At 37.8% G+C, this 26,588-nt stretch overlaps 3 protein-coding genes across 10 annotated transcripts in view; 2 read left to right on the top strand and 1 right to left on the bottom strand.

Annotated features, from left to right (window-relative positions):
* Positions 1-11,196, top strand: part of LOC109075779 (calcium uptake protein 1, mitochondrial) — a 70,223-nt gene extending 59,027 nt beyond the window's left edge. For all 4 annotated transcript variants that reach the window (XM_042736227.1, XM_042736225.1, XM_042736226.1 and 1 more), the window contains 4 exons: positions 3,226-3,363; positions 4,471-4,579; positions 9,120-9,209; positions 10,586-11,196. In XM_042736227.1, the coding sequence (XP_042592161.1) occupies positions 3,226-3,363; positions 4,471-4,579; positions 9,120-9,209; positions 10,586-10,749 (501 nt within the window). In that variant the 3' untranslated portion in view covers positions 10,750-11,196. The remainder of the gene's footprint in view (positions 1-3,225; positions 3,364-4,470; positions 4,580-9,119; positions 9,210-10,585) is intronic.
* A 1,088-nt stretch (positions 11,197-12,284) lies between these two features.
* LOC109062229 (nucleolar and coiled-body phosphoprotein 1-like) lies at positions 12,285-21,962 on the bottom strand. 5 transcript variants are annotated; one of them, XM_042736220.1, is made up of 13 exons: positions 21,805-21,962; positions 21,132-21,187; positions 20,851-21,008; positions 20,114-20,223; positions 19,901-20,018; positions 17,745-17,875; positions 17,463-17,589; positions 17,086-17,142; positions 16,121-16,600; positions 14,822-15,778; positions 13,900-14,003; positions 13,154-13,237; positions 12,285-13,058 (listed from the first exon to the last, which is right to left on the bottom strand). In XM_042736220.1, exons 1-13 carry the CDS (start codon positions 21,913-21,915, stop codon positions 12,900-12,902), a joined length of 2,652 nt encoding a protein of 883 aa, XP_042592154.1. In that variant the 5' UTR covers positions 21,916-21,962; the 3' UTR covers positions 12,285-12,899. The 5 variants fall into 5 exon arrangements, with proteins under 5 accessions (XP_042592154.1, XP_042592158.1, XP_042592155.1 ...); XM_042736224.1 differs by having other exon boundaries at positions 13,154-13,214; XM_042736221.1 differs by having other exon boundaries at positions 16,121-16,597.
* An 88-nt stretch (positions 21,963-22,050) lies between these two features.
* Positions 22,051-25,104, top strand: LOC109062227 (28S ribosomal protein S6, mitochondrial-like). Its single transcript, XM_042736229.1, has 3 exons — positions 22,051-22,066; positions 23,183-23,632; positions 24,865-25,104. Exon 2 carries the CDS (start codon positions 23,292-23,294, stop codon positions 23,628-23,630), a length of 339 nt encoding a protein of 112 aa, XP_042592163.1. The 5' UTR covers positions 22,051-22,066; positions 23,183-23,291; the 3' UTR covers positions 23,631-23,632; positions 24,865-25,104.
* The last annotated feature ends 1,484 nt before the right edge of the window (positions 25,105-26,588 follow it).

Genomic DNA, 26,588 nt, shown 5'->3' with positions numbered 1-26,588 from the left:
CTCGGAAGAGAGGGGCAGGGTCAACAGAGCTCATTAACATTTAAAGCAGCATGCAACAAAACGGCTTGCTCTGAAAAGAGCTGGTTTTAACAGGGTAAAAACGGTGTTGTTTTACACTTCCATTGAGAAATTTTAACCAAACTATGTTACAGACTTTTCATTAAGACCGTAAAGAATCATATCAAACTGTGAAAATTTGGGTATCGGATCCTCACTTTATAGCATTTTTACAAAAGTGCCTAAAACAGTCGCTTGGAGAAGTTGCCACAGTTCTTCTGTCAGTTTTTTTTTTTAAATTCAAGTTTTGTGAATATGTTGACATATCTATCTATCCATATATGTGTGTGGGTGTGTGTGTGTGTGTGTGTGTGTGTGTGTGTGTGTGTACTTAAACCTTAAGTGTGTGTGTGTGTGTGTGTGTGTGTACAGGTTTATATATCCTGGTGGGGACTTAAACCTGAATACACACAGACTCATGGGGACTGGTGCCATGGTGGGGACCAAAATTGAGGCCCCCATGGGTACAAAAGCTTATAAATCATAAATAATGAGTTTTTTGAGAGAGTAAAAATGCAGAAAGTGAGGGGTAGGTTTAGGTGTAGGGTGATAGAAAATAGTTTGTACAGTATGAAAACCATTACGCCTATGGAAAGTCCCTACAAGGATAGCTAACCAGACAAGTGTGTGTGTGTGTGTGTGTGTGTGTGTGTGTGTGTGTGTTGTTGTTGATTACCCACTAATAGGTCAGTGAGTAATTTTTGTAACTGTCTCAGTTTGTTCTGTTTCTTCGTGTCATTCCAGACAGACTGACGATGATCAGATCAGATCTCTGTGTGGAGCACAAACAAAAATCTCACTGGATTATTACAAATAATGACAAAATGAATGTTTGGAAATGTAAACTGATATTTCCTACTGACACACTACAGCAAAAGATAGAAATAACTGACTTACACAATTGTTAATAATACTGAAAATACTAATTGCCTGAAACTTTTGCACAGCTTTGGTGAATTTTGAGTAAATATTGTGAGAAAAGTGTTGATGTCATTTACCACCACTAAACTGAATTATAATAACTAATAATCCATTATAATTTGTCATACTGCTCTTTAGATATCTAAAATAATTGAAAAAACGTATAGCACTACTGTGGTAAATGTCCAAAACAACTTGGTTTGTCAAAAGTTAAAGAAAAAGCCACTGGCAGCAGTGTGGTGTGAGTGACACTGGATGTAATGTAACCTCCTCAGGGTCTGACCGAGTGTCAGAGCTTCACAGCCCCTGTCACAGACGCCTGTGCATCTCTGTCTGTCTCTCTCTTTATCTGCTCTTTGAGATGTGCTGAGGCTGCAGCTCTCTGTTTTGTCAGATATTCGTCAATCTCACCCACCTTCTATCTGTTAACAGCTCCCACCCACAGGACGGTCTCATCTCAGTGGACTGAGCTTCTAAACCTGAGATCACAGACAGCAGAGATGAGCCTTTACTGTCTCACAGTCCTGACAATCACTAATACAGAAGGAAAAAGTGTTTAGACCAGATCAGCGTGTCCCTTTTAAAGAAATAGCTCACCCCAAAAATGATAATTCTGTCATTTATTCACTCTTGTGTTTTGCAAACCTGTATAACTTTTCTTAACTCTGGGGAACACAAAAGGTGTCAAGAAAAACTGACATGTCATTTACCATTTTTGGCCAAAGCCAAATTTATTCCCACCACTTTATGAATCAGCTTGTAGTAGGGCTGTATATAATGCAATTCTTGTGCAGATGTTCTTTCGTTTTGCTGAGTGTTTACTGTGGCTGTTATCAGCTGCAGAAAGTGATAGTGGTGTTGTCTCTCTCAGACTCACGCTCTAATCTTTTACTTTTCTGTGGCGTGTTACCTGTTCTGGGGAAACCATAAAACAAAATGCAAACAAATGTGATCCTGCTGCTGATATATATTCACTTAACTGCTGCAGCTTTGAAACCCATCATACTCACATTTATAATTCTAATACCAGGAAACCACTGAGTTTATTCTATAACCTGAAAATCTGATAGTGGCAGACAGAACGAAATGATCTAATTAAATGTTAAAGGTTCATCTGAGGGTTTCATTTGGTCCCTTTGTAATAAGAAATTAGAACTTGAAAAATAGCAACTCAGTGTGCTATTAAAGTTGAGGTGGAACGGAAGTAGCAACAAATCTTTTCTTTTATATTTTGACATGCATCCAAATCAGACATATTCTCCTAAAAAAAAAAAAAAAAAAAAAAAAACACGCAAGGCGGGGACTTAGTTCTATCCATCTGTTTGTTTTATTCATCTGGATAGAGGCAGATCTGAATGCGAGCTTGCAGATTTTTTTTTTTTTTTTTTAGAAAAGGTCAGGGTTTTGTCTGACTGAATATTTTGAGAAGTCTGGCAAATGTTACCAGAGAAAAAAAAAAAAAACTGTCATTTCACTGGAAGAGTTATGAGGTTTTGTTTAAAAATGTGCATGCATTTAGAAAATAGGTGTGTTTTAATTTCATGCCAATTGCTATTTCAGTCATATTTTGGACTCCTATGCAATGTTATTGTTTACATTTCAGATTTAATTTTGAAGTTAAAAAGTGCTCCAGAATGCTTTATGCTTTACTTGGTTAACAGCTAGACAGTCGAGCTAGTTCTGAAGACACAGTTTTAACATGGTGACTATGTTTATGCAGCTGGACCTTGATGTCCAGATCAGTACATCATCAAAACAGTAGACCATGTTTGTTATTTTTGCCTAATAATTACTCAAGCTAAGCGCAACCAGCACATCTATACACCCTTCTGTACCCACCACTTTTTAAGAGTGACGTCTATGCAAAATCTATAAATAAGCTCACTATGAATGTGCATCTGAAGCTGATAGCTTTGTATTAGAAACTGACATAATAGTTTTCCAGCCAGGCTTTCAATGGCAGTAACCTGACACATTCACAGTGGTTGAGTAGGTAATGGCTTAATTTTCATTTTAGATGAATCTAATGGTCAAACCCTAATGCATTATAAGCAGAGAGAGCCATTCGACTTTTGCTGTCAGATACTTTAAATCCTCCGATCCTTTATGACCTGGCACAGCTGTGCCCACGCTTAAGTATTCAGCTGAACATGAATTGTAAATGATATTGACCAGCTGAGCACAAGATTCACTTCTGAGGCCATTATTCAGTGTTCCTTCTCTCTGTGTGTGTGTGTGTGTGTGTAGTTTGAGAGGAATGATCCAGTGGACGGCAGGATCACAGAGAAGCAGTTTGGAGGAATGCTGCTGGCCTACAGTGGAGTTCAGTCTCGCAAACTCAAACAGATGCAGAAGAACCTCAAAAGGATGTTCAAGGATGCTCAGGTGGGCGATCTTCCAGTCTGAAAAAGTTGTGTGTGTGTGTGTGTGTGTGTGTTTGAGAGGTGTCACTGTTAGAAGAACACAGTGAGTCTTCACTCTCTTCTCCAGCGCCTGTGTTCTTACAGTCTTTTCCATTCCCACTCAAACTTACATCCTAACCTGGCATGTCATGAAAACTGGCGTCAAGTTCTTTTTCTGTCACCTCTGTTCAAATTCCAGTCAATTGGAAATTAAGAACAATGCTTCCAAAATGTCAGTCATATTCTATTATAAATAACTGTTTGTTGATATGGTGCTCAAGAAACATATCTTGTACATTATCAATATTCAATCATTAGCATCAATAGTTGTACTGCTTAGTATTTTTGTGGGTATTTTTGGGAGTTTTTTTTTTTCAGGATTCTTTGATGAAAGTTCAAACCAACAGCATTTATTTGAAACAGATTTTTAATAACAATTTAAGTCTTTACTCTCATTTTTTGATCAATTTAATGTATTCTTGCTGAAATAATTTTCATCCTTTTTGATGTTTTTGTGTTTTTAACAGAGTTAAAAATAGCTTGTCCAATTAAAGTAACATTTAAAATCATGCTTCAAGCCCCCAACCCATTTGATTCGTCATAATTTGACATTAATATACAGCAGGGGTCAGTAACCTTTTTCAGTGTTCATTTAGATGAGGTGAATGAATCAGTAGTAGGTCAAATGGATCATTTGATGAGTAACAAATTATAGCCTGATTTTTACCTTGAGTAAGAATACATCAGGATTCAGAGTTTTAATGGCTCATTATACTCACTGAAATGCACACGGCACACTTGAGTATGAAGAGTGTTCTCTCAGTAGTGCTGTTTTATGTGTGTCTCTCTTCCTCTTATTAAGAGGATATTAAAACTATATTTACAAGCTCTATGCAACGCTCTGCGTGTCTGCACAGCATGTTTTTCTCAGCTCTATTTTAGAGCTAATGTCATTTCACATTCATTTCACTCTCTCAGCAGTCTTTACTAACCGAGCTGAATGACCAGATGTGTCATAAAATTATTAAACTAAATGAATTGCTTTAGTAATGCGGTTAATTTTAGCATTCTCCATTTCTCTCTCTCACAGGGCATCACATTTGAAGAAGTGGAGAACTTCTTCACCTTCCTCAAGAATGTCAATGATGTCGACACCGCATTGAGTTTCTATCACATGGCAGGCGCCTCGATAGATAAAGGTACCGATGTGCAAACACGTGAGCTCTCAGCCAGTTCCCTGTGAACATTTAGTTTGGAAGCAGACTGAAGTTGTGTTGTGTCAGTGGGCAGTTCGTGGGCATGTTGTCTGACTCTGGAGTCTGCTACAAGACTAACTTGGCAATGCAAGAATTCCCAGCCGTAATCTCCATGTTGCATCACCTCTTCCTACGGAGCCACTCAGCCAGATGCTTCCCATTTCACTGCAGCTGGCGCTCTTCCCAGCAGTACTTTAGCAATCTTCTCTCCCGCTGGCTCTTCACATGCACACGGTCCTCTCTCTCTGTTACCTGGACATATTCAGGCAATGCAGAAAGTCTCTAAAGTATCATTAGATGTCCTTCTAGTTTAAATACAATCACTTTTCCAGTCCTCCAGCATGTATTAGATTTCTGTGCAGGGTTACAGCCTTTAAAGCTTGTGTGTAGAGACGACTTACATTTTTGAAGAAGAAAAAGAAAATTTGAGTTGTGCTTGCTCGTGCAATGCTAACTGCCACAATCATTTTGATATGGCATTGCTACAGTGTTCTGGGTTGTAGAGTGCAGTAGTGCCCGCCCACTTTTTCAGCAGTGCTGGTTCCAGAATGATTTTTCCTAAAAAGATTTTAAAAAGGTTTTTGTTAAAGAATTATGAGCTGTAAAGCAAACCAGCCGACTACAACAGTAACACAACAGTAAAAACAAGGGATGGGCGTATCGATCCTGAAGTATCGATATATATCGATACTGATTCGAGTATCGAAAGTATTGATACTCAAATAAAAATATCGATACTAAGGTGTATTTTATTTACCAGTGATTTATTTATTTTTTTTATTGTTGTTTCACAAATTGAAATTGTAGCCTACATAGTTTGTGTCATTACATTTATTTAAATTGAACGAATAAAAAGGTTGTATTTTATGCATGCAACAGCCTATCACTGGCAGTCCCTTATGAAAATGAACCATGGTTTTACTAACGTGACCATTTGTAGCTATAGTTTTTGCAGATTTCAATGGTTACCACTACAGTAAACATATTTTAACCATTTGTTAACAAAAATATAACCTATTAAGTTGCAGTTAGGGCATATTGAATGTTAAAATGCATTTCAAATATAAAGTTAAGTGGGTATCATTACATTTTACTCTTAGTAATTTAATCCTTTAATAAATTTCATAATTTAGAAGTATCGTATTGATATCGACGATACTGATCTGTTATTGTATCGAAAACAAAATAAGTGGTATCACCCATCCCTAGTAAAAACTTTGATTTGAAGCAAAAATGTATTTGAAAATCAGACAAAATAATAATAATAATAAAAGTATTTTGATTGCATACTGTATGTAGACGACTTGATTATATGCAGAGCTATAGATCTCTTTTGGTGCACTTTATTCACTGCAACTCTGATTGAAGGATAATATTTTTATTTAAAAATTTATTTATGTATTTTTTTTTTTTTACTACAAATTCCACTGTTATTCACAATTACCAAAAAAAAAAAAAAAAAAAACCCCAAACAATCCACACATAATAAAGCACATACAATCAGATAGCAGCCTCAGAGCTCACAACAGGTCTGTTTATCAGTTATTAGCTTTTCCATCCACCTATTTTAATGCGCATTTTGGATTATCGGATAAATAAAACGCTGGATAGAAACGCCAAGATGTGCATAAATTCTGAAAATGCACATTTAAAAAAATGTATGCGCACAATTGAGCAGGATAAACTTTTTATCTCAAAAGAAAAAATGTGCATAAACTATGATGTAAACACATTTACTGAATAAATTCCACCATGCACATGTGACTTCGCACTAAACGACGGGATAACTTGACTAACCAGGACCTCCAGGAGCTGACTGTCACGATCTATTGTCAGCTGGTTGAAGAAAAACAAATAAATAAAAGTAAAAAACCAACCCCAAGTCTCTGGGCCCGTATTCATAAAGAATCTTAATGCAAAAAGTAGCTCCTAGTGACAAAATTCTAAGAAAATTCTTAGAAATGTGGGCGTTTACTCTTAAAATTAAAGAAAAAATCCTAGTAAAGAAAAAAGTAATTCAGAAAGCATCTTAACCCTTAAAACAGGGTCTTAAGGTCAAACTTGTTAGGGACATGGACGAGGACTTTTAAGAGGCTTAACAGTTTCTTTAGCAGAGGAGAAAATGGCAGAAAGATGAAGAGGGAGAAGAAATGTGTTGCAGACAATGGATGACAAAGAGTTAATAAGACGCTATAGATTAGATCGTGCAGGGATCATGTTTGTGACTGATCTTATTAGAGACGCGCTAACATCTCCGACACAGTGCAGAAATGCCATAGCGCCAGAACTGAAAGTAATCACTACATTATGATATTTGGCAACTGGGAAAATGCAACAATGCAGTAGTGATGATTTGGGTCTGTCACAACCTTCTGTAAGCAAAGTGATCACACGAACAATTACAGCACTTTCAGAACCTCTTATTGTGTCGCAGTTCATTTCGTTTCCACTGGACATTTCCACCTTGCAGGCTCAAAAAACTGCATTTATGAATATAGCAGTCTTCCCTGGTGCGCACAAGCAGGGGGAATGAACCGTTAATAGTTTGTGCTATATGCTCCCATGTCTGCTTCTTGTCCCGTGCTGTGACACCCGGCCCAAATCTTCCTTTAAGAATGGCCTTGTGTTCATCCACTAACTGGGCTAACAGTAAACACTGTTCCTCTGTCCAGTTGGGCTTTCTTGCCCTTTTTGATTTTGATTCCATGTTTAATACATTAAAACCAACATTCAAACCACCACTTAAATAGACAGCAATCAGTTTAATTGGAAAGAGTGGAACAATTTTTATCATTCTAAGCCAATCAAATACCTTTAAGGGGAATAAAAACATGGTAAAGAAAAAAAAAAGGATTCATAAACACACATAATGTGTGTGTGTGTGTGTGAGAGAGAGAATGGTCAAATAGGAAAAATAATGCATGCAAATACAAAGTGAAGGATTAGAATAGACCCTATACTTAAAATCACTCTTTTTTTCCTTCTTGGACAACCAACCAATCACAGTCTTCAAAAGATTGTGTCATACATAGCAACAGGGTCAACCCCGCCTCCTCACTAAGATGAAAGTTTTTGTCTTTTCCTTACTCAGAGTTGCTCTCAGATCGGTCCCGAATCGCTCTTAAGCTAAGACTCCTTCGTAAAAGTTTTTAAGCTAAATTAAGAGTTTTCTGAGAAGATTCTTAGAATCTTTATGAATACGGGCCCTGGTCTCTAGATATGGTTTAAGAACCTGCTTCAGAACGAGTCTTGGGTTTATTTTTTCACCCAGATTATCATTCCAAAAGCTGCACAAAGGGCTCAAGTTATCAATAGATTGTAAAGATGCGGACACGCTTCCGAAAGCAGTCAAAAAATCATTAGTTGTTAGTGACAGTTGGTGATCTGAGGTAAAATAAGCATCCAGTACTGCGTCAGGGCTGCCCTCCGTACATCCGCACACTTCCACACAGACCTTATCTCACAGCTGATTCCTCTCACTGCAGGATGATGACTCTGTCCGTCTCTCTGATCTCTAGCCCATAACACTCAGAAACTGGGAATCACTGATCCTCATGAAGACAAAGAGGCTTTTTATCAGCTTGTCATCTTCGGAATCGCTTTCTTTCTCGTCTGTATTTCGATCTCAAGGCTGTGTCTGGAAGGCCAGCTACTGTAATGAATGCTTTATGGCATGTCTGGGTTCTCCCTCACCCTTCCTGTTCCTGAGACCACTAATGACCTTCTCTTATGTTCCCAACAGGCACTTTTCTCACTCTTTCGCTATGAGAGATGTCCAGAACAACATATATATTGGCAAAATAATTAAATGGGCAATGTTTTGGACTGTATTGGCCTTGTTTATGATACCTTAAAATGCTGCTTATGGAGGCAGCTCAGGTTTTGGAATAAAGCTAAAATATCCCACTTCCTGATGGATATCACTGAATTAGGTGTCGTGAGCTATCACTCCTGTCTCTGTGACAGCACAAGGAGAAAAAAAGGGTCAGAGGAGCAGCCCAGGCTTGTATAAGAAACCCTGTCTGTCAATCATTTAGCAAATTCACTGACATGGAGGGTGGGGTTTGGAAGAAAGGAAGAATGGTTGAGTTATAATGTAATAATGTAATGTAAAAAATAAACCGTGTAGAAAAAATGTAACTGCATTTAGCATATTTATTTAATTATGTTATTTTTTGACAATATGTATCAATCACAATGACATTATTTGTATGAAGTGTTTTGAATGGAATGTGAACATTGGCCAGTGTGATCTGCAACCTGAAGATGTTTTGTATGAAAAAAAAAAAAAAAATTCCCTCTAAAGAACAATGTTACATGGATAGTGCAAATTGTCACATGACCAGAGTAGTTTAGAGAGGACTCACACCACCATCTTTAGCTTGGAGTCGGTTCTGTTCTGTCTGTGGTTTTCTCGTGGTATCTGTGAGATGTCCTCAGCAGGGGATGAATGTCCAGTATTGATCATCTACTCTCTCCACAGCCACCATGAAGCAGGTGGCCCGAACCGTGGCCAAGGTAGAGCTGTCTGACCACGTGTGTGACGTGGTGTTTGCACTCTTCGACTGCGACGGTGAGTCTGTGTGTGTATCAGGTCCCTGTTTGAAGCAATATCATTTTTTGAGACTGATGACACTGGTTGATACACTGATGGACTATTAAGTGCTAGTACCAATAAAGCAGATCAATATAGCAGATTTCAGACTTTAATGTTTCAAGTATAACATCAGATCAGATTATATCAGTCATCATATCACTAAATATCGAGGAGACACTGTGAGAACTTGTTTATGAATGTGCCACCTAAGACTTTTTTGGCAATCAAAGTAGCTTTTTAAGGTTTTGAACATTTCACGATTTTATTTAATTTGTTTTTGATATTGAAATTGTAATCAGACAGCTGCTGCTTCTGTAAATGTGTGTTTTGTTTTGTGTTTTTTTTGTGTGTGTGTGTGTTTTCTGGTTTTGTTTTATGTTGTTTTGTTGGATTCTGGGTTGTTTTTGTTCAGTTTTGTTGTGTTTGGTTTTATGTTCTGTTTTTTTATTTTTATTCTGTGTTTTTGTTAAATTTCATTGTGTTTGGTTTTGTTTTGTATTCTGCTTTTTTTTTGTTCTATGTTTTTGTTTAGTATTGTGTTTGGTTTTGTTTTATGTTGTTTTGTTTGATTCTGTGTTGTTTTTGTTCAGTTTTGTTTTGTGTTCTGGTTTTGTTTTGTTTTGTTATACTGAATATACAGATAGTCTGAAGTCAGCTATTTGTTATAGGCAAGTTTCATTCATTCAATTTAAATTATTTATTTAAGCATCTTTAAACATTAAATATTTTCAGTCTGGTTCTGTTTCTTTCTTTCTTTCTTTCTTTCTTTTTTTGCGCATGCTGCTTATTATGCGACAAATGTTGTGAATGATTTGTACTGTATCATTATATATATTACTGTATCATGAATATATATATGTTTTCATTCATATTTTTGTGCACATTTGCAGTTTTAGTTTTTGATAACTCTAATTTTATTTTTATTTCAGTAGTTTTTTTAGTCTTTGTTTTTGTTAATGATAATAATAGTGGTCCACTCACAGTTATTTGTTTAGTCATGAATATAGGCAAGTTTTATTAATTAATTAATTAATTTTATTTATTTATTTATTTGAATTATATTTAAGCATCTTTAAACATTAAGCATTTTCAATCTGGTTGTTTCTTTTTCTCCCCCCTTTTTTTGTGCATGGTGCTATTTATACACCAAATGTTGTAAATTATTTTATTATTATTCATTTTATTTATTTATTTTTTAATGGTTGTATTTTAACAAGTACAATTACATGAGCACAGCACCCAGACCTGCTGCATCAGTACTTTAAATTCTGCTGAGGGTTGATAAGCATACTGACGGTGAGAATCATATTTCTCTCTCACACTTACTCGATTTAATTTGCTCTTCTTTTTAGGAAATGGGGAGCTGAGTAATAAGGAGTTTATTGCCATCATGAAACAGCGGCTGATGCGTGGGCTGGAGAAGCCCAAGGATATGGGTTTCACCCGGCTGGTGCGTGCCATGTGGAAGTGTGCCCAGGACACTGCCTGGGACTTTGCCATGCCGAAACAGCAGTAACAGCTGAGACGGCCCCCGTCCCCTGATTTTATGCTCCATATGGAGTATAATTAATCATTAAGGGATGAACTCCTTTGGAAGGCACATCTGATAACACATGCTACGATGACTACAGTTCATCCTCGGGCCCTTCTGTGCCCTCCGGCAACTACTCAACATCCAGACAGAGCTCACTATCTTGTATTTATTTCTTGACGTCAGCCAGTTTTGGAGTTGAATGCACAGTTCTGCATACACTAGAATACACTCACCATCACTTCTTCAGCAAAAAGCTCCTTTTTTTTTGCACTTCTTTTGTCAAATGTCTGTCTCCAGAATTAGCATCCAGCGACAAGAAGAAATTTTCATTTAGTTGTAAGCGGCATTAATATTTTGAATATTCTCATTGTTGAATGGCTTTATAAGAGTGATGCTAAAAGAATGATAACATTAAAACATTTTACAGTCTGTGTATTTACATGTTTTTTTAATAATATGAGGGATGTTTGATCATTTGATTAAGGCTTGAATCCCTCCAGCGGTCACAGAAAGGTGAAGGTTTCTTACATACTGTACAAACACTAATACATAATATCACACTTGAACACAGAAACGTGTCCAAAAACACAGTGTTCACTAAACACTTTGATTCATTCAAGATAATCATGCAGTCAATTAATACATTAAGTATTCTTCATTAGCCGTAGGCTGCTTATGAAATGTAATGTAATGTGAAAAATGAACACTAACATGTTTATCAGCATCTTCGCTTCTCACTTGGAGCCAGTAACACAAGTGAGCCATAAACACAGCCACTATGTTATAAATACTAGTCGGATGTTTTGGATTCAAATTAGACTGGACCAAGTCAAAGCAGAAAACACTACATACAATAAAAACTAGTGTGGATGAGAAATTAGAGAACTGGTAAAACCATTCCATACAGTTTTATGCAATCAGCAGCAGATCTAAGAAGGCTTGTGGGCACTTTTCATGAATTATTTGTCCCATCACCTTTTTGTTTGTCTGAAGAGAATACTATAACAGTATTACGAGCAACACTTCACAATAAGGTTCAATTCATATTGAGTGTATAAAAATCTCCTTAAAGTAGTTAAAAAGCACTTATTCATACATGAAATTAAATCAAATAGGAGAAATTAACATTAAAAAGTTTAGCTTTTTCACGACACCCTGATGTATTAACTGTTAACAAACTTATTGTATTGTCAAATGAACCTTGTACATTTTGAAGTTATTATCAGTATAGACACGGACCTCATACCTTTTACCACATCCTATACCTTTGACACTCATTTGAATGCTCAATTGTAAAATACTCAAAACAGGCTTCATCTTAAGGACTTGCAGAAATAAGAGTTCAGTGAGTAAACCTGTAGACTGGCATATTCTTTTATAAGAGTTAACCTAAGATTTCATAAACATGGATTAGACTTGTTTATTGCTAGACAACATTTTGGCAACCCTCATACAAAATTAAACCGGACACAGGTGAGCTTTTGAGAGAACGTGAAAAAAATGGTCAAAAACATACAGAGATTCAGTCCAAGTTTTAATTAGTTACAAGACTGATCATAAAGGAGACCAAGTTACAAAATCCTGCGTAACATGAAATCATAAAAGATTAAAACTAAAACCGAATGAGGATAATTCATGTGTTGTTATTTTAAGGATGGTCCTCCAGTGTCTGTCTAACAGAAGTGGGCGGAGTCTTGAACTACACAGCTTTTTCAAATCAGACAAACCACCAGACTCAAGATACACGGATAGGCTCATAACAATGACATTTCTGTGATGTATAATAATAATAATAAAAAAGAAAATCATTCTGTCATTTCTAGTATATTAACAATAACCTGTTAGAACAACCGTTCATAATTTGTCATGCCAATTTTAAGAAACATTTTACAGTGAAGCCAAAACCATATTTTACATATAAGCTAATCAAAAGGCCTAAACACAATGAATTGGCGCCACCATGTGGTCACCGTGTCTAACTGCTTGAAAGATTGAGTGTAAAAAACAAACAAACAAACAAACAAACATTCCTGCTTTCTTCAGTCAATGCCGGCCCATGTGTGTGGTACACCAGAGCAGGAACAGAGGGTAGACGGGTCATGGAGAGTTCAGAGGTTCTTTAGTTTGTGATCTCAGTCACTGTCAAACTTAATGGAGTTCACTGAGGTGGAGATTGCGCCGCCTCTATAACTGCCACGCTTCTTCTTGGTCTTCTCATGCCGGAAAGATTTGCCCTTAGTAAATTTAAGCACGCTGTTGGCCTTCTGGCCCCAGTCACCGGTGGATCCCATCTAGAAGTAAATAACGAATTAAAGCACTATACGTGCTCAAAGACTCTCCTTACAGTAAACTCTGACCTAATATTCATTCACGTTTATCATCTTACCTTTGCGTCAAATGAATTGTCTGCCAGGCGGGGGTCCACCTCAATTTCCTCGTCTCTTACTCTACGGAAAGGAGCATTGCTTTCCTTTATAAGTCACACGACAGAGAAACAGACAGAAATAACTTTAAGCACAAGTGCATAAGCAAACTGTGAGAGGCATGGAGCTGGAATGAGGAACTCTTGCCTCCTCTAAAAGCTATAAACTTGTTTAAAATTATATTCTTTTTTTTAAGTATGAGTTTTAAAGGGGCCATGAACTGCCTGTTTTTTATTTTGTACTGTGTACTCCGAGGTCCACTTATAATGTTATCAAGATTTTTACATCCAAAAACAATTTACAAGAAGCTATTTTCTGTCTGTTACTTTTGAGGCGTCAGTTTTTGTGGAGACTTTCGATGGAGGGACAGCAATCCCTCGGATTTCATTAAAAATATTGTAATTTGTGTTTCGAAAAATAAACATATCGAGGGTTTGGAACAACATGGTGAGTAAAGGATAATTTTGGGTGAACGATCCCTTTAACACTTAAAGGATGTAAAGCACAGCGCTGCTTGTATCAAAAGCAAGATTCACTGGATCAACAAATCCTAACATTTAGACTTCAGTGTTATTTCCAGGTCATGTCTTGCCTGGAACTAGAAGCGCCCACCTCCAGATTCCCAATTTGACCCCTGGGTGTGTGTTTGAATATGCACTGTACAAGAGCCAACATCAACACAAGCACGCTCACAATCACAGCCCTTTACCTTCTGTTTGGTTCTGGGAAAAGTCTGAGGTGTGGATGTGGTGATTTTTGTATTCTTGGGTGTTGTCGTTTCTTCCTCTTTGCCCTTTTTTTTGCTCTTTGCACCTGTGATCAGAGGAGAGAAGCCAAAAATGTGAGTGGTTTACCACGGGGCTGAAGGCTTTAGAAGAAAGATGATAAATATCAACAGTTTAACACTGATATGGAGGCATGACCAGATTAAACAAACGTCCTCTCTTCCAAGCTAATCTGAGTGTGATGACTTGATCTGCCACAAGCAATGTGACGTGTGTTTGGTTGGGTGGCTTTTACAGCTCCATTCCAAACTGAGCAGCAAGTCATCACAGGTGTTACCAATTTTTATCCAAAACAGCAGACAAAACCATAAGAACCTGGAGTGCAAATAATTCAATACCAAAGTAGTATTGCGAAAAACGGACCATGATATTTGCACGTGATGTGCAGTCCTGTAAGTGCTGCATGTGACGTGTCTTGCAAGTCATGCATCTTGCGTTATCTGAGATGCAACTTGGCAATCAACCAACTGTGGCACTTCTCAGTTGTTTTTCTATGTAAACATGCACTAAATGTATGTTTTTGGCAGTTGCACTCACATTTTCAAGTTAAACACTGTAAAAAAAAAAATACTGTGACTGTGATTTTTCCATTGCACTCACCTTTGTAAAAAGGTCAGGTTTTTTACAATGACAAATTAAACTCAGGTCTCAAGATTTTTTTCCCCTCACATTGCGCTAGCCTTTATCAAGCATAAAGTGCTGAGTGGTGCTTTACGGTTTCTTGGAGCATCACAGCCGATATTGGACAGGTTTGATTTTAAATGTAACACAAAGTAATAAAAACAGCCTTGGGAACCAGTAACACAAAAACACCTTGCTATCAGATATACTGAGTCCTGCAAATACCGTTTGATGTGACCGGAGTCTTGGCCGTCGTTTCCTCTTCCTCTGATGAAGACTCCTCAGACGAGCTGCTGTCTGCTTTGGCTTTAGCAGCCTGTGCTTTTGTAGTAGGTGGTGTTTTCACAGCTGGTGTTTTAGGAGACTCCTCTTCATCAGAGCTGCTGTCACTCGAGGATGAAGACTCTGCTGTCTTTTTAGCTGCAGATGTGGGGGGTTTTGTTTTAGCTGCCTTTCCGTTAGGGACTGCAGGCTTTGCAGGAGTCTTCTTAGCCTCTGTCTCAGAGTCTGAGCTGTCAGATTCAGAGCTACTGCTCTCCGCTTTCTTCACGCTAACTGGAGTCACGGCCGGCTTAGCTGCTGCTGCTGCTTTGGGCGTCACAGTCTTCCCTTTCTTCTCGTCTTCACTGGAGCTGTCTGAATCACTGCTGCTGGATTTAGCTGTTTTCTTACTGGCTAGAGCAGGTGCTTTGGAGGCAGGGCTCTTAGTAGTAGCAGCCGCTGCTGGTTTGGCTTTCTTTGCAGCCGGAGTCTCGTCTTCAGAGTCAGAGCTGTCGGTTTCAGAGTCAGAACTGCTATCGGCTGGTTTAGCTGCAACTGCAGGTTTAGCTGGGGTGCCATGTTTGGATACCGGTGTGGCGGTGGTTTTCTTTTGTGGTTCCTCATCTGAAGAGCTGTCCTCATCTGAGCTGCTTTCCACTGGTTTAGCGGTCGGTTTGGCTGCAGGGGTGGCAGGTTTGGCTGCAGGGGTGGCAGGTTTGGATGCAGGGGTGGCAGGTTTGGCTGCAGGGGTGGCAGGTTTGGATACCGGTGTGCTGGCAGGTTTCTTTTGAGGTTCTTCATCTGAAGAGCTGTCCGAGTCCGAGCTGGATTCAGCGGGCTTGGCTGCAGGTTTAGGAGTGCTCAAAGGCTTGGACTTAGCTGCTGGTTTAGCAGGTGCCTCGTCCTCAGAGCTGTCTGAATCTGTGCGAGATAAAATAGATCTATAAGCTAATACAATCTTGATAAACAGCACCCAAATGGTGATACTCTATTGCTCTGAATTTACTGCCAATTTTAAAATCTGTACGACTTTCATTTTTTTCTCAATATTTTTTTTTAAATGTAAATGACTAGGGCTACCAAGCTCCAAAGAAAGAAAGCTTAGGGCTTCAGAAAAACTGGGCCCAGAAGTTGTAGAAACTTATTTTTATGGAAAAAGATTGTTCCATATATGCCAATCATACATGTTGCAAATGAGGTGAAGGCAAGTAAATAACGATTAAATGCAAATGTTGTATCTTTATGAATGTGACGACAACTGACCTGAACTTGAGGAATCGTCTTTCTTAGCAGGGGTTGTCTTTGGAGGAGCTGCTTTAGCAGGAGCAGCCTTGGCTGGGGTTGGTTTTGTGGCCGGTTTGTCTTCCTCAGACTCGGAGCTAGATGATGACGATTCTTTTGCAGCAGGCTTGGCTTTAGCTGCCGTCTTCTTGGCTGGCGCAGGTTTAACAGGGACAACTTTAGCTGCCGGTTTCTTGGCCTCCTCCTCCTCATCGTCAGAGTCTTCTGAGCTTGAAGATGAAGCCTTGTGTGCAGCCGGGGTGACTTTAGCAGGTGTGGCTTTAGCTTGAGAGACTTTTGCAGGTGTAGATTTAGCAGATGCAGCTTTTGCCGGTGTGACTTTGACAGCTGGCTTTGCTGCTTCATCCTCGGAGCTTGAAGAATCGGAACTTGAAGAGTCTTTTTTCCGAGCAGGAGTGACCTTTGTAGGTGCTTTCTTAGCTGGGGCTGCTTTGGCAGCTGGTTTAAACAAAACAACAACTATATGTCATATGTAAAAATAATGTTTACATGATTGTATAAAACGCATAATGAATACTACTAACTGTAAGATTGATTATTGTAGCAAAAAACTGAGCAAAGGTTTTTCTCTGTAAAGGATTCTTAACTTTTGAAATGTTAACTTTCGGCTAATTTAAACTTAATGTTTTTCTTAAGGATAAGTCTATCTTGGGACCAGAGATGCAAATTAATCAGTGCTAATCTTCGTACAATACATCATTTTTTTAGCTTTTCTTGTGCTGAAATTATGCCTTTTGTACTATGCTTAGATACAGTTAGTCATAAAAGGATTAATTTTCTGTATTACAAATATAACTTACATCTGATTGAAAAAAAAAAAGCGTATTTATTAATATTTCAACCATTATAACTAAACATCACTGTAACACACAGCCTCTCATGGCTTACTGCTGTAGTAACTCATACAGGACACTTCAAACTCTTACCAGGGGCTTTGGCTGGAGCGGTCAGTGTTCCCGGGGGCGGGACGGCACTGAACTGTCCTGTGAATAGAGATACTCTTCAGTTTCATGTTTGTCTCTTCTTTTTCAGAAACTCACTGTCTCCTCACTTTTAAGATTTCTTAACATGTTCAAATGAGGCATGCTTAGGCCTCATTCATGTCACAAAAAATCAGTTTAATTATGTTGAGATCACTTGATCCAGTAAATAAAGCGTAATGACGCACCCATGGTGATAGTTTTCAGTATAAACTCTAAGATCACTGTAGTACTGGTTGTTTGGGAACACTGATATACGCCAGCAAAAGCCATTTCTTAATGCACCTTTAAGATCAACCAATGTAAAAGAAAAGTAGTAATACCAGTCTTAGGTTTCTTAGTAGGAGGTGCATCTTCCTCATCTGAGGATGACTCTTCACTGCTGGACTCTGATGGGGCTGTGGGTTTAGCTGGAGGGGTCTTCACTGGGGCTGCTGTTTTTACTGCTGTCTGAGATCAAGTGAGAGGAACTAACTGTGAATACTAAGCAGGCAAACTAATTTATTTTTTATTCTGAGCAAATCATAGGTTCTATTATGGTTACAATTTACACTAGATTTCTAAAGCACGATTACATAGGAGTTATAATCTGTACGCTGAAGTACCTTAGCTGGAGCCTCGTCCTCAGATTCACTGGAGCTGTCCTCACTGCTGCTACTGTCCTGCTTCTTCTGAGCCGCAGACACTGGAGTGGACGCCGGTTTAGGGGTCCCTGCCACAGGCTTGGCCTTTGCTCCTGGAGACCACAGATCACCACTTTGAACATGCAACTTACTTTGAACAGTTATACCTGAAAATAGGAACTCTGCGGGTGTCAAAATGAATCGCGATGCGGACATGGACAATTCTGCATCGATGCAGTAACAGACCATAATCCATTATAGCCTTCTGGCTTCATTCGCCAATACAGTATTAAAAATGCACTCTCCATTTTAAAATCTGAGCTTGGCTTTTTCCTGCATATGGCACATGTGTGCGCTAGAGAATCGCGGCAGGCTTCACCGCACAGAATATGAACTGTGAGTACAGTTGGGTACAGTTTTATCAATTCCGATTCCAATGTGATTAAATAATGATATCAAACACTTATCCTGTGTCTCTTTTTTGCAAACCATTTAGTTGCAGCTGAATACCATGAATGAAAATCAACAGGCTACATGAAAACTGGACTCTTTAAGAGCTGTTTGTGTGCATGATTCTGGATTCTATTTATTTTTCCCTCCAGTGGAAGTCGTGGTTCTCTTTTGATTCTGAAGAAAAAACATTAGACAACTAAACAAAATCACATGCAATTTATGAATGAATGATTCAGTAACTCACTCAAGATGTACTTGTTTCATTACTGGATGATTCAGTGTTTTTGAACTAATCTCTTGTATGAATGAATGCATTTTAACAGCCCCTTTTCGCCACCTACTGGCGTAACAATGTAATCGATAAATCTTCATTTGAAGTGTCAAATTACTTTCAAAAGGTAATTTACTCTTTTAATCATAGTTTATATCTGAATTATAAACTTATCCCAGTACTTCTGTGATTTGAATGTTTGTAACAGAAATAATGATACTGTGTGGCTGAAAAGAAAGCGAAGCGGTTTCATTCATGACAGATGACAGCTGCTCTCTTTAGATCAATAGATTTATGTTCAGATCACACTGATGTGATCGTACGCTGCACGGATGAACCGAGTGATCACAACATTGATCGCACACGTCAAAGGCTGAGGGATGAAACAGACCAATCATTGTAATTTAGGAACAGAATTACGTTGGTGTTTGAATCATGTTCGCGATCTTTAACGATCTATTAAATTAAAGTGCTTTGTCAGGTTGGTGGTGTCACCACATTTTAGCTATCACAGATATTACACTTAGCTTTTTTGTTTTCTGATTGCAAATGTAGCCAAACTTTGGAGCGTTTAGATTAGCGAGCAAGGTCCTGGCAGATCGCTAGGTCGGGTCCTCACAGACGAAAAAAAAGAAAACCCATAGGAATCGATAGGCAGAATTAAAATATAAAAAAAGTATCCGATTCTGATTCTCGAACCCTAGCTGTGAGACAGGTGCGTATTGCTTGTACTTCCACTCGCTGTTATTTCAGTCTTTTACTTTAGATGTGCTTTCCTTTCTGCCGTTAGGAATGCAGTATGTATCAGATGCATGAAACTCACGTACTGACAGACTTTCACCTGCGCTTCGTGTTTGTTTGTCCTGAAGCTCGCGGCTGCGGTTAAATGCACTTGCATCCACTTTTATGATACGAAATTTATGTAAACAATCAGTTCTGTTTTCAGAACAGGACAAAACATCTGATTTCTGGAAACAGATCTGTGCATTAGTGTGAATGCAGTCTATTAAAGCTGCCCCTGTCTATGATCTCATCATCAGTAATAATCAAATGGCAATAATGCAGCTTAAAAAAGAAAAACCCATAACTATGATTATTTGTAAACTTTCGGATACCTAAATCAAACACATACTAAAATTTCTTTATCTCTACCACTTATAAATACAATGACCCCTTTATTACTTTATATTTGCTTGTATGTTTTGAAGCTATATTTACTTTTAATTCTTAACAATAATTAAAAATATATTAATTTTAAAAAAGTACCCTGCTTATATAATTTAATAAATATGCACAAAATAAATGTGATATAATCGTGATATCGAATTGAGTTTTATCACTGACATGATAATTGTAATCGAATCATGAAACCAGTGCCGATCCACACCCCTACTGACCTCCTGCTTCAGCTCACCTGTTGCTGGAGCTTTGGCCGGCTCCTCCTCAGAGTCTGACTCCTCACTGCTGGAACTGGTGTCTTTCTTCCTGGCTGCTGCTGCAGGCTGAACAGCAGCTTTCACAGCTGCAGGCTTCTGCACAACAAACAAACAACATCCAGATTCAGGAAGAGGCCTCCTAGCACCGTCATAACACCCACGCTCACATATACAGCATGCAGCTTCCTGACCTTCGCTGCTGTTTTAACCTGGGCTTCGTCCTCCGAGTCGCCGGAGTCTTCCGAGCTGCTGCTCTTTTTAGCAGCTACAGCTGCTGGCTTCTTTGGAGCAGGAGCTTTCGCTGTTAAACACATAACATTAAGTTAAACACTTAGTAATTAATATTTAAGTGTAATACTTAATGCAGCGTTTAAACGTACACAACTGCCCAAAATTTGAGGTCAGTAAGATTTTTTTTAAAGAAATGAATACGTCTATTCAGGTAGTGTTCAAGAGTTTGAGAACATTTTCAACATGAAGAAATGTTTCTTGAGCACCACATCTGTATAATAAAATGATTTCTGAAGGGTCATGTGACACTGCAAACTGGAGAAATGATGCTGAATATTCAGCTGTGCCACAACAGGAACAAACTACTTTCTAAAATATATGAAAATAAATTAACTTATTTTCAATTGTAATAATATTAGTTATATTTATTGGCTTTTTTTTCAAGGCATTCCTGTTACATTGAAGTTCTGAGTAATATTAACTACATGTATTTACTGTATGGTTAGGATTTGTCTTAGTGCGACTTGCATGTAATTATGCATACTTTATAGTTATTATAATAACAGTACATGTAACGTGTTACAAGGACACCTTAAAATACAGTGTTACCTAGTATTTTTCAACAATACTGATGTCACTGTATTTCTGATCGAGTAAATACAGCTGAGCTGAGCATAAGAAAAAGAAAGCTCTGTACCTTGTACGACTTTCTTGGCAGGTGCGGCAACTTCCTCTTCACTGCTGGAGTCCTCACTACTTGAACTCACCGCATCTTTCTTTGCTTTCTTGGCTGATGGGCCGTTGACCGCCGCAGGGCCGCTGGGGACTGCTTTGCGCTTTTTGGTTTCTGGGGACTTGAGCAGGCAAATCATGGTAATTACAAGCCAACAGAGGAAATGAGAGCAAAACTACAGATATATGACCAAGAGTGACCTGCGGTTCCTATTCAAACAATTATAAGACACAGCTTGTACATACTTCACCCAAAAGTTGAAGATGTCCATGAGACGCTCCTCATTTTGGTCTTGAGGTTTCTAATGAGATGAGACCGACACAAGTGTAAATTATATAGTATATCATTTAAATATGGTAAAACATGCACAATCAAATTTTAATACTATATAAAAAGTACAATTTGTAAACGAATGCCGAACTTTATAATCTTCTTAGAGTCAAGAGACACTTCGAATCAAAAGCTAAGACTTCTGTGAATCATGTACACAGGTTATTTTGACATTTTTGATTTCTGTTTCCTTTGATTCCTTCTCCCTTGGCATTTTCTTGTCTGTCAACTTATGTTGTATAATTTTGTTATTCTTAATATAAAAGACAACAGACAGCACTCAAGCTGTTGAAAAAAAAATGCAATCTTAAAAGAACCATGATGAATAATTAACTCTGTACCGACAAAAACACGTTAAATGTGTAAGAAATACTGAGCTGTAATGACACAGGTCAAACTGATACAAAGACCGGCAGAAATTAAACGCATTTAAACACGTCCTATACAGCAGCTCCTAAACACGTGTTCCACACAAACTGCGTGTCAGTGGCACGCGCGTGCGGGACTCCGCGCGCCGATAGACACGTTACAGCACTACTACTCCCGCGCAAGCGAGGGGTTATAATAAACACGAAAAAGGGCTCTTACCACTTTAGCCTGCTTTAAAAACTCTTTCGCGGCTTTGGCGAACTTATTTTCCACGAGAAACGAGTACACATGCTGGTAGAGATCGCTGGGCACCGTGCCGTCCTGCGCCATCTTCGTTCACTCGTGTGGAGGAGGAGCGCGATTGGCTATTTCACCGTCACGTGGCGTCGCTGGAAATGGCGCACAGTGAGTGCGTCACATTACGTACACGATCGCGTTACGCAGTTATAAATATTAATATTGTTTATTTGCTGTCTGTTTGGTAAGTACACAGATGAATGTTATTGAGCTCACTATATATATTATGCTGTCATTTATCTTAATTTGTTTCGAATGCAACAAACAGCTGAAAATCTTCAGATTTTCAGTTTACTGAAACTTCAGATTTTTAAATACGATTTCATATGTTTTTTAATGTTTTGTATCATGTATTGTACATCGGGCTTGTATGGCCTTTATAGTGCAATAAGGAACTCACACTCAAGAAGGAAAAATCTATATCAATGTGCTTGTCTTGTCAGCTTGATATTTTAAATAACTCAGTCATATCTACATAATCCAGTGAGTTTAATAGCTAGGTGTGCGGGCAGTTACAACTGCATCCAAATAACACATATATAAATTATATATTATAATTTGAAAGCAAATAAATAACACTGTTTTGGAAATGGACATCATACCTTTCAGAAAATATCATTTGCATCTTAATTTTGCAATGAAAACATATTTAACAGTAATATATATATATAAACAAAATTATTTGAGGTTTAGTCACACATCATATACAGTCAACCAAAAAAATTAACCAATAAACCAATTCAATTTTGAATTTTTTTACTAGTGGGTGCAGGAGGACACTATAGTTAATTTATGTAAGTGATGATAGCAAAATAAAGTAAACTGTTACATATCATACCCAGAAATCTTCATACAGTGGACTACCGGTAAAACTGATAAAAAAATAAATAAATTGGGACCAAAAATTATTCAGACACTTTGACCTGAGCGTGTTTTGCTTAAGTGTTTTTCTTTAATTGATAATGTGACCTTTCACACCAAAGACTGAACAAAATTAAGCATTGCTAAGGGTGGCCAAGCAAAGTATTGATAGTTGTGTAAATATTGTCATACCAACAGTTGTCTGAATAATTATTGGTTGATTGTAATCCATGACATACCTTTCTATCAAAGTTATCTGACATTATCAAGATGAATTTGTTCTGGCACAGTCCATAAGTTATTACCATTTTCTAAACTATAGCGAATAAACTGTGCTGATAATGTGAGGAATGGTGGAGGTGTCTGAATACATTTTGGTTCGGCTGTAACTTGACGAAGGTCATCATGGGGTGTAAAGTGTGACACTCCCGTGCTGTAGGTGGAGCACTGCATCGGAGTCCACGTGTGTCTGTCTCCACGGGATCTCCTCGAAGAAGACACACATGCGCCTGTGACTCGGCGGCCCCTCCGTCCAGACAGCGCCGGAGATGCCGCGGTACGAGCTGTGTGTGATCCTGAAGGCGATGCAGAGGCCGGAGACCGCGGCGGTGCTGCGGCGCACGGTGGAGACGCTGCTCGAGCGCGGCGCAGTGGTCAGGAGTCTGGAGAGCCTCGGCGAGCGCAGGCTGCCCTACAAGATCTCCAAACACGACTCTCGCCACACGCACGGCGGATACTTTTCCGTCGACTTCCACGCCTCGCCGAAGATCGTCAGCGAGCTGCTGGATCACCTCGAGCGGGACATCGACGTGCTGCGCCCGACGCTCTTAAAGAAAGACCCCGAGCTCTCCCAGGCGCAGTGCTGCGGAGCACAAGCTTCCAGATAGATGTGAGAATCATGCTGTTTCCTGACCTGTTTTTACTTTGAGGGTAGGGATGATGTGTTTAGAGAGTAAAGATAAAACGATGGACAGAATGTTCAAAATGAAGCAGTGCTGTCAAACGATTCATCGCGATTAGTCGCATCCGAAATAAATGGTTTTGTTCACATAATATATGTGACCATGGACCACAAAATCAATCGTGAAAGCTGAATAAATAAGCTTCCCATTGATGTATGGTTTGTTAGGATAATAGGACAACATTTGGCTGAGATACAACTAACGTTATTTGAAAATCTGGAGTCTGAGGGTGAAGAAAAAAAAATCCAAATATTGAGAAAAACGCCTTTAAAGTTGTCCAAATGAAGTTCTTAGCAATGCATATTACTAATCAGAAATTAAGTTTTGATATATTTACGGCAGGAAATTTACAAAATGTCTTCATGGAACATGATTTTTACTTAATATCCTAATGATTTTTGGCATTAAAGAAAAATCTATAATTTTGACCCATACAATGTATTTTTGGCTATTGCTACAAATATACCCCAGCGACTTAAGACTGGTTTTGTGCTCCAGGGTCACATATGTGTGTGTAGTGTACTGTGTATATTTATTATGTATATTTAAATACACACACATTATAATATAATGAATATAATTACATGTATTTACATGTGTGTGTATATGTATGTATATATATATATATATATATCACTATATATATATATATATATATATATATATATAAACAACATATTTTTCTTAAATGTATTCATGCACGTGTTTGTATTGATATATATATACATATTAAATATGAACAGTACACTCACATATGTTATGTAAACCAAAACTTTATTTTGGATGCGATGGTATTGGGACTTTATTGGAGTTAATGTTTTGAACTACACCTCTCTGTTAGGACACCTGTGTGAACTTGATGGGGACTGAGTTCAAATATCACTGAATGATGATCACAAGTCTGTTCAAGTCATTGCACAAATGTAAAAACTGAAGTTAGTTCTAGCATTGTCTAGCATTGTTTATTTTCGGGTGCTACTTGTTTTGATATGCAATTAAATCTGCGCTAAAGGTGTTCAAATGCTTTTGAGCTCAAAGCTCCCAATTTGGTGGGAGTTTGTGTGTGATTTTTGAATATGTTAGATGTTGTCGTTGAGGATGATGGTAGTTGTGCTATCATATGTGCCATAAGTAAATACTTGTCTTCCCCCCCCCCCAGGACTGGCGTCTTCTGCTGGATCGTGTGAATGGACTTTTGCAACGAGACATGCTCGTAAATGTCAGCATCCTTTTTATAGTTTTGGAGGAATGCATTGTCTTCAGCTAATTATGTGACGTGTATTTCCACAAAGAACTGTACATATGGCCTTTGCGGGATCAGCATTTTTTGGAATATTTCATATCAACATGACAATAATTCAATAATTACATGCTCATTAATAAATAACATAAAAATGAAGTTGTATATCTCACTCTGTGACAGTCATACACTTCCACAAACATGACTTACAAGTAATGAAATAAATGTGCGTGTTGTAGAGGAAAGCTGTACCTTGAGTGATTTATCCTCAGGATACTGTCACACGAGAAGTGCTGTTCATCGTATGCAGAGCTTAAACGTTTCCTTTTAGAGAACATGATATAAACGGTCACCAGAAAAAAAAGATAAAACACAGCAGCTTACACATGAAAAGTGTTTAATCAATTCGAAATCAAATCAAGCAAGATGCTGAAATAATACAAAGTTCTGTTTTCTCTCTCTCAGTCTGTTATCATGGCTTTGTGGGTTTTATTGTAAACCTGCTTTGTTTTCCAATCTCATTTCTTGTAAGTGGTTTTATTCATCTCTGTCTTATAGAGATATTGGCCTTGACTAAGGTCATCAACATAGTTAGGGGTTCTATTTAAGGTGTTTTTATTTGTATTATTTATTTGTCTTATAGTCTTATAGAGTAGCTTATATAAATAGGTTAAAGAGGGGTCCAAAAATATATTCAAAACCATTGTTTTTAAATCTTCAATCTACCAACATGTCAGAAGTTTGTATTTTAATGGACAGGTTACATTTGATATCTTCATTATATAGAATTGAGTCATGTAACATGTTTACAGTTTATTTCAGTATTATAATTATCATTGTTTTGTAAGCTGTAGTTAGAACAATTTTAGATAAAAGACATTAATATGGAATGAAGTAAGCTAAACTCTCAGTCTACAGTGTAGAATTATTGTTGTTGGAAACCAACTTGAGTCTAAATTTAGGAATGAACCACATGTAAACCAGTTCTATAACACTGAGGTATTATCTTCTTCCCTTATTCAAGCAATGCAAAACAGTCATCATAATCATTTCTCAGTACATGAGAAGAAAGAAAGAGCAGAATACACATAAGAAACATATCTTACGTATTGTTTAGAAGAACTTATTATTGTGAAGAACTTTTTTAAGTAAAAAGGCACACAAAGGGTAAATGTTCTAAGTGCACTTTAAATATAGTTAAAGCTGGAAGGTATTAAGATATTAATATAATAACACCATGGTACTCTGATATATTTTCAAGTGGAAATTATATTCATATATAATGGTCCTCAAAGATGCTTTCAAGGAATTTCATGGCACAGCTAGAGTGCATGTCTAAAAAAAAAAACATGGTAATAGGCTATCTTGCAAATGGAAATATAATTATTAACACATATTGAACTTATGTGACACTAGTAGAGCATGTTATGACGCTATATGGACTAGTTCTTTCAACATGAATTTACCACTAGAAAAACTTATTCTGGACTTTTTGGCCAAATTTAAACATGAAAAATCATAAGGAATAAAACAATTCATGAAATTGATTACTTACACTTTTTAACACAGAAATCTATAGAAAATACTATTATATTTAAAGATTAGTCGACGGGCAGAATTCGCCAAAATTATTCTAATTTATG

The sequence above is a fragment of the Cyprinus carpio genome, chromosome B13 (genome assembly GCF_018340385.1).
Source record: "Cyprinus carpio isolate SPL01 chromosome B13, ASM1834038v1, whole genome shotgun sequence".
Classification (NCBI taxonomy): domain Eukaryota; kingdom Metazoa; phylum Chordata; class Actinopteri; order Cypriniformes; family Cyprinidae; genus Cyprinus; species Cyprinus carpio.
Note: the sequence above shows the minus strand (reverse complement) of the source record. Positions and strands in the feature narration are given on the sequence as shown.

What these genes read in the sequence shown, in the direction of transcription:
- LOC109062229 (XM_042736220.1), bottom strand. Translation starts at nt 21,915, where the DNA reads ATGGCGCAGGACGGCACGGTGCCCAGCGATCTCTACCAGCATGTGTAC. An exon ending in CGCTCCAGCCAAAGCCCCTG is followed by an intron (nt 16,601 to 17,085) that starts GTAAGAGTTTGA and finishes TTTTGTTTAAAC; the next exon opens with CAGCTGCCAAAGCAGCCCCA. An exon ending in GACTCCGGTCACATCAAACG is followed by an intron (nt 14,004 to 14,821) that starts GTATTTGCAGGA and finishes CTCTGATCACAG; the next exon opens with GTGCAAAGAGCAAAAAAAAG.
- LOC109062227 (XM_042736229.1), top strand. Translation starts at nt 23,292, where the DNA reads ATGCCGCGGTACGAGCTGTGTGTGATCCTGAAGGCGATGCAGAGGCCG.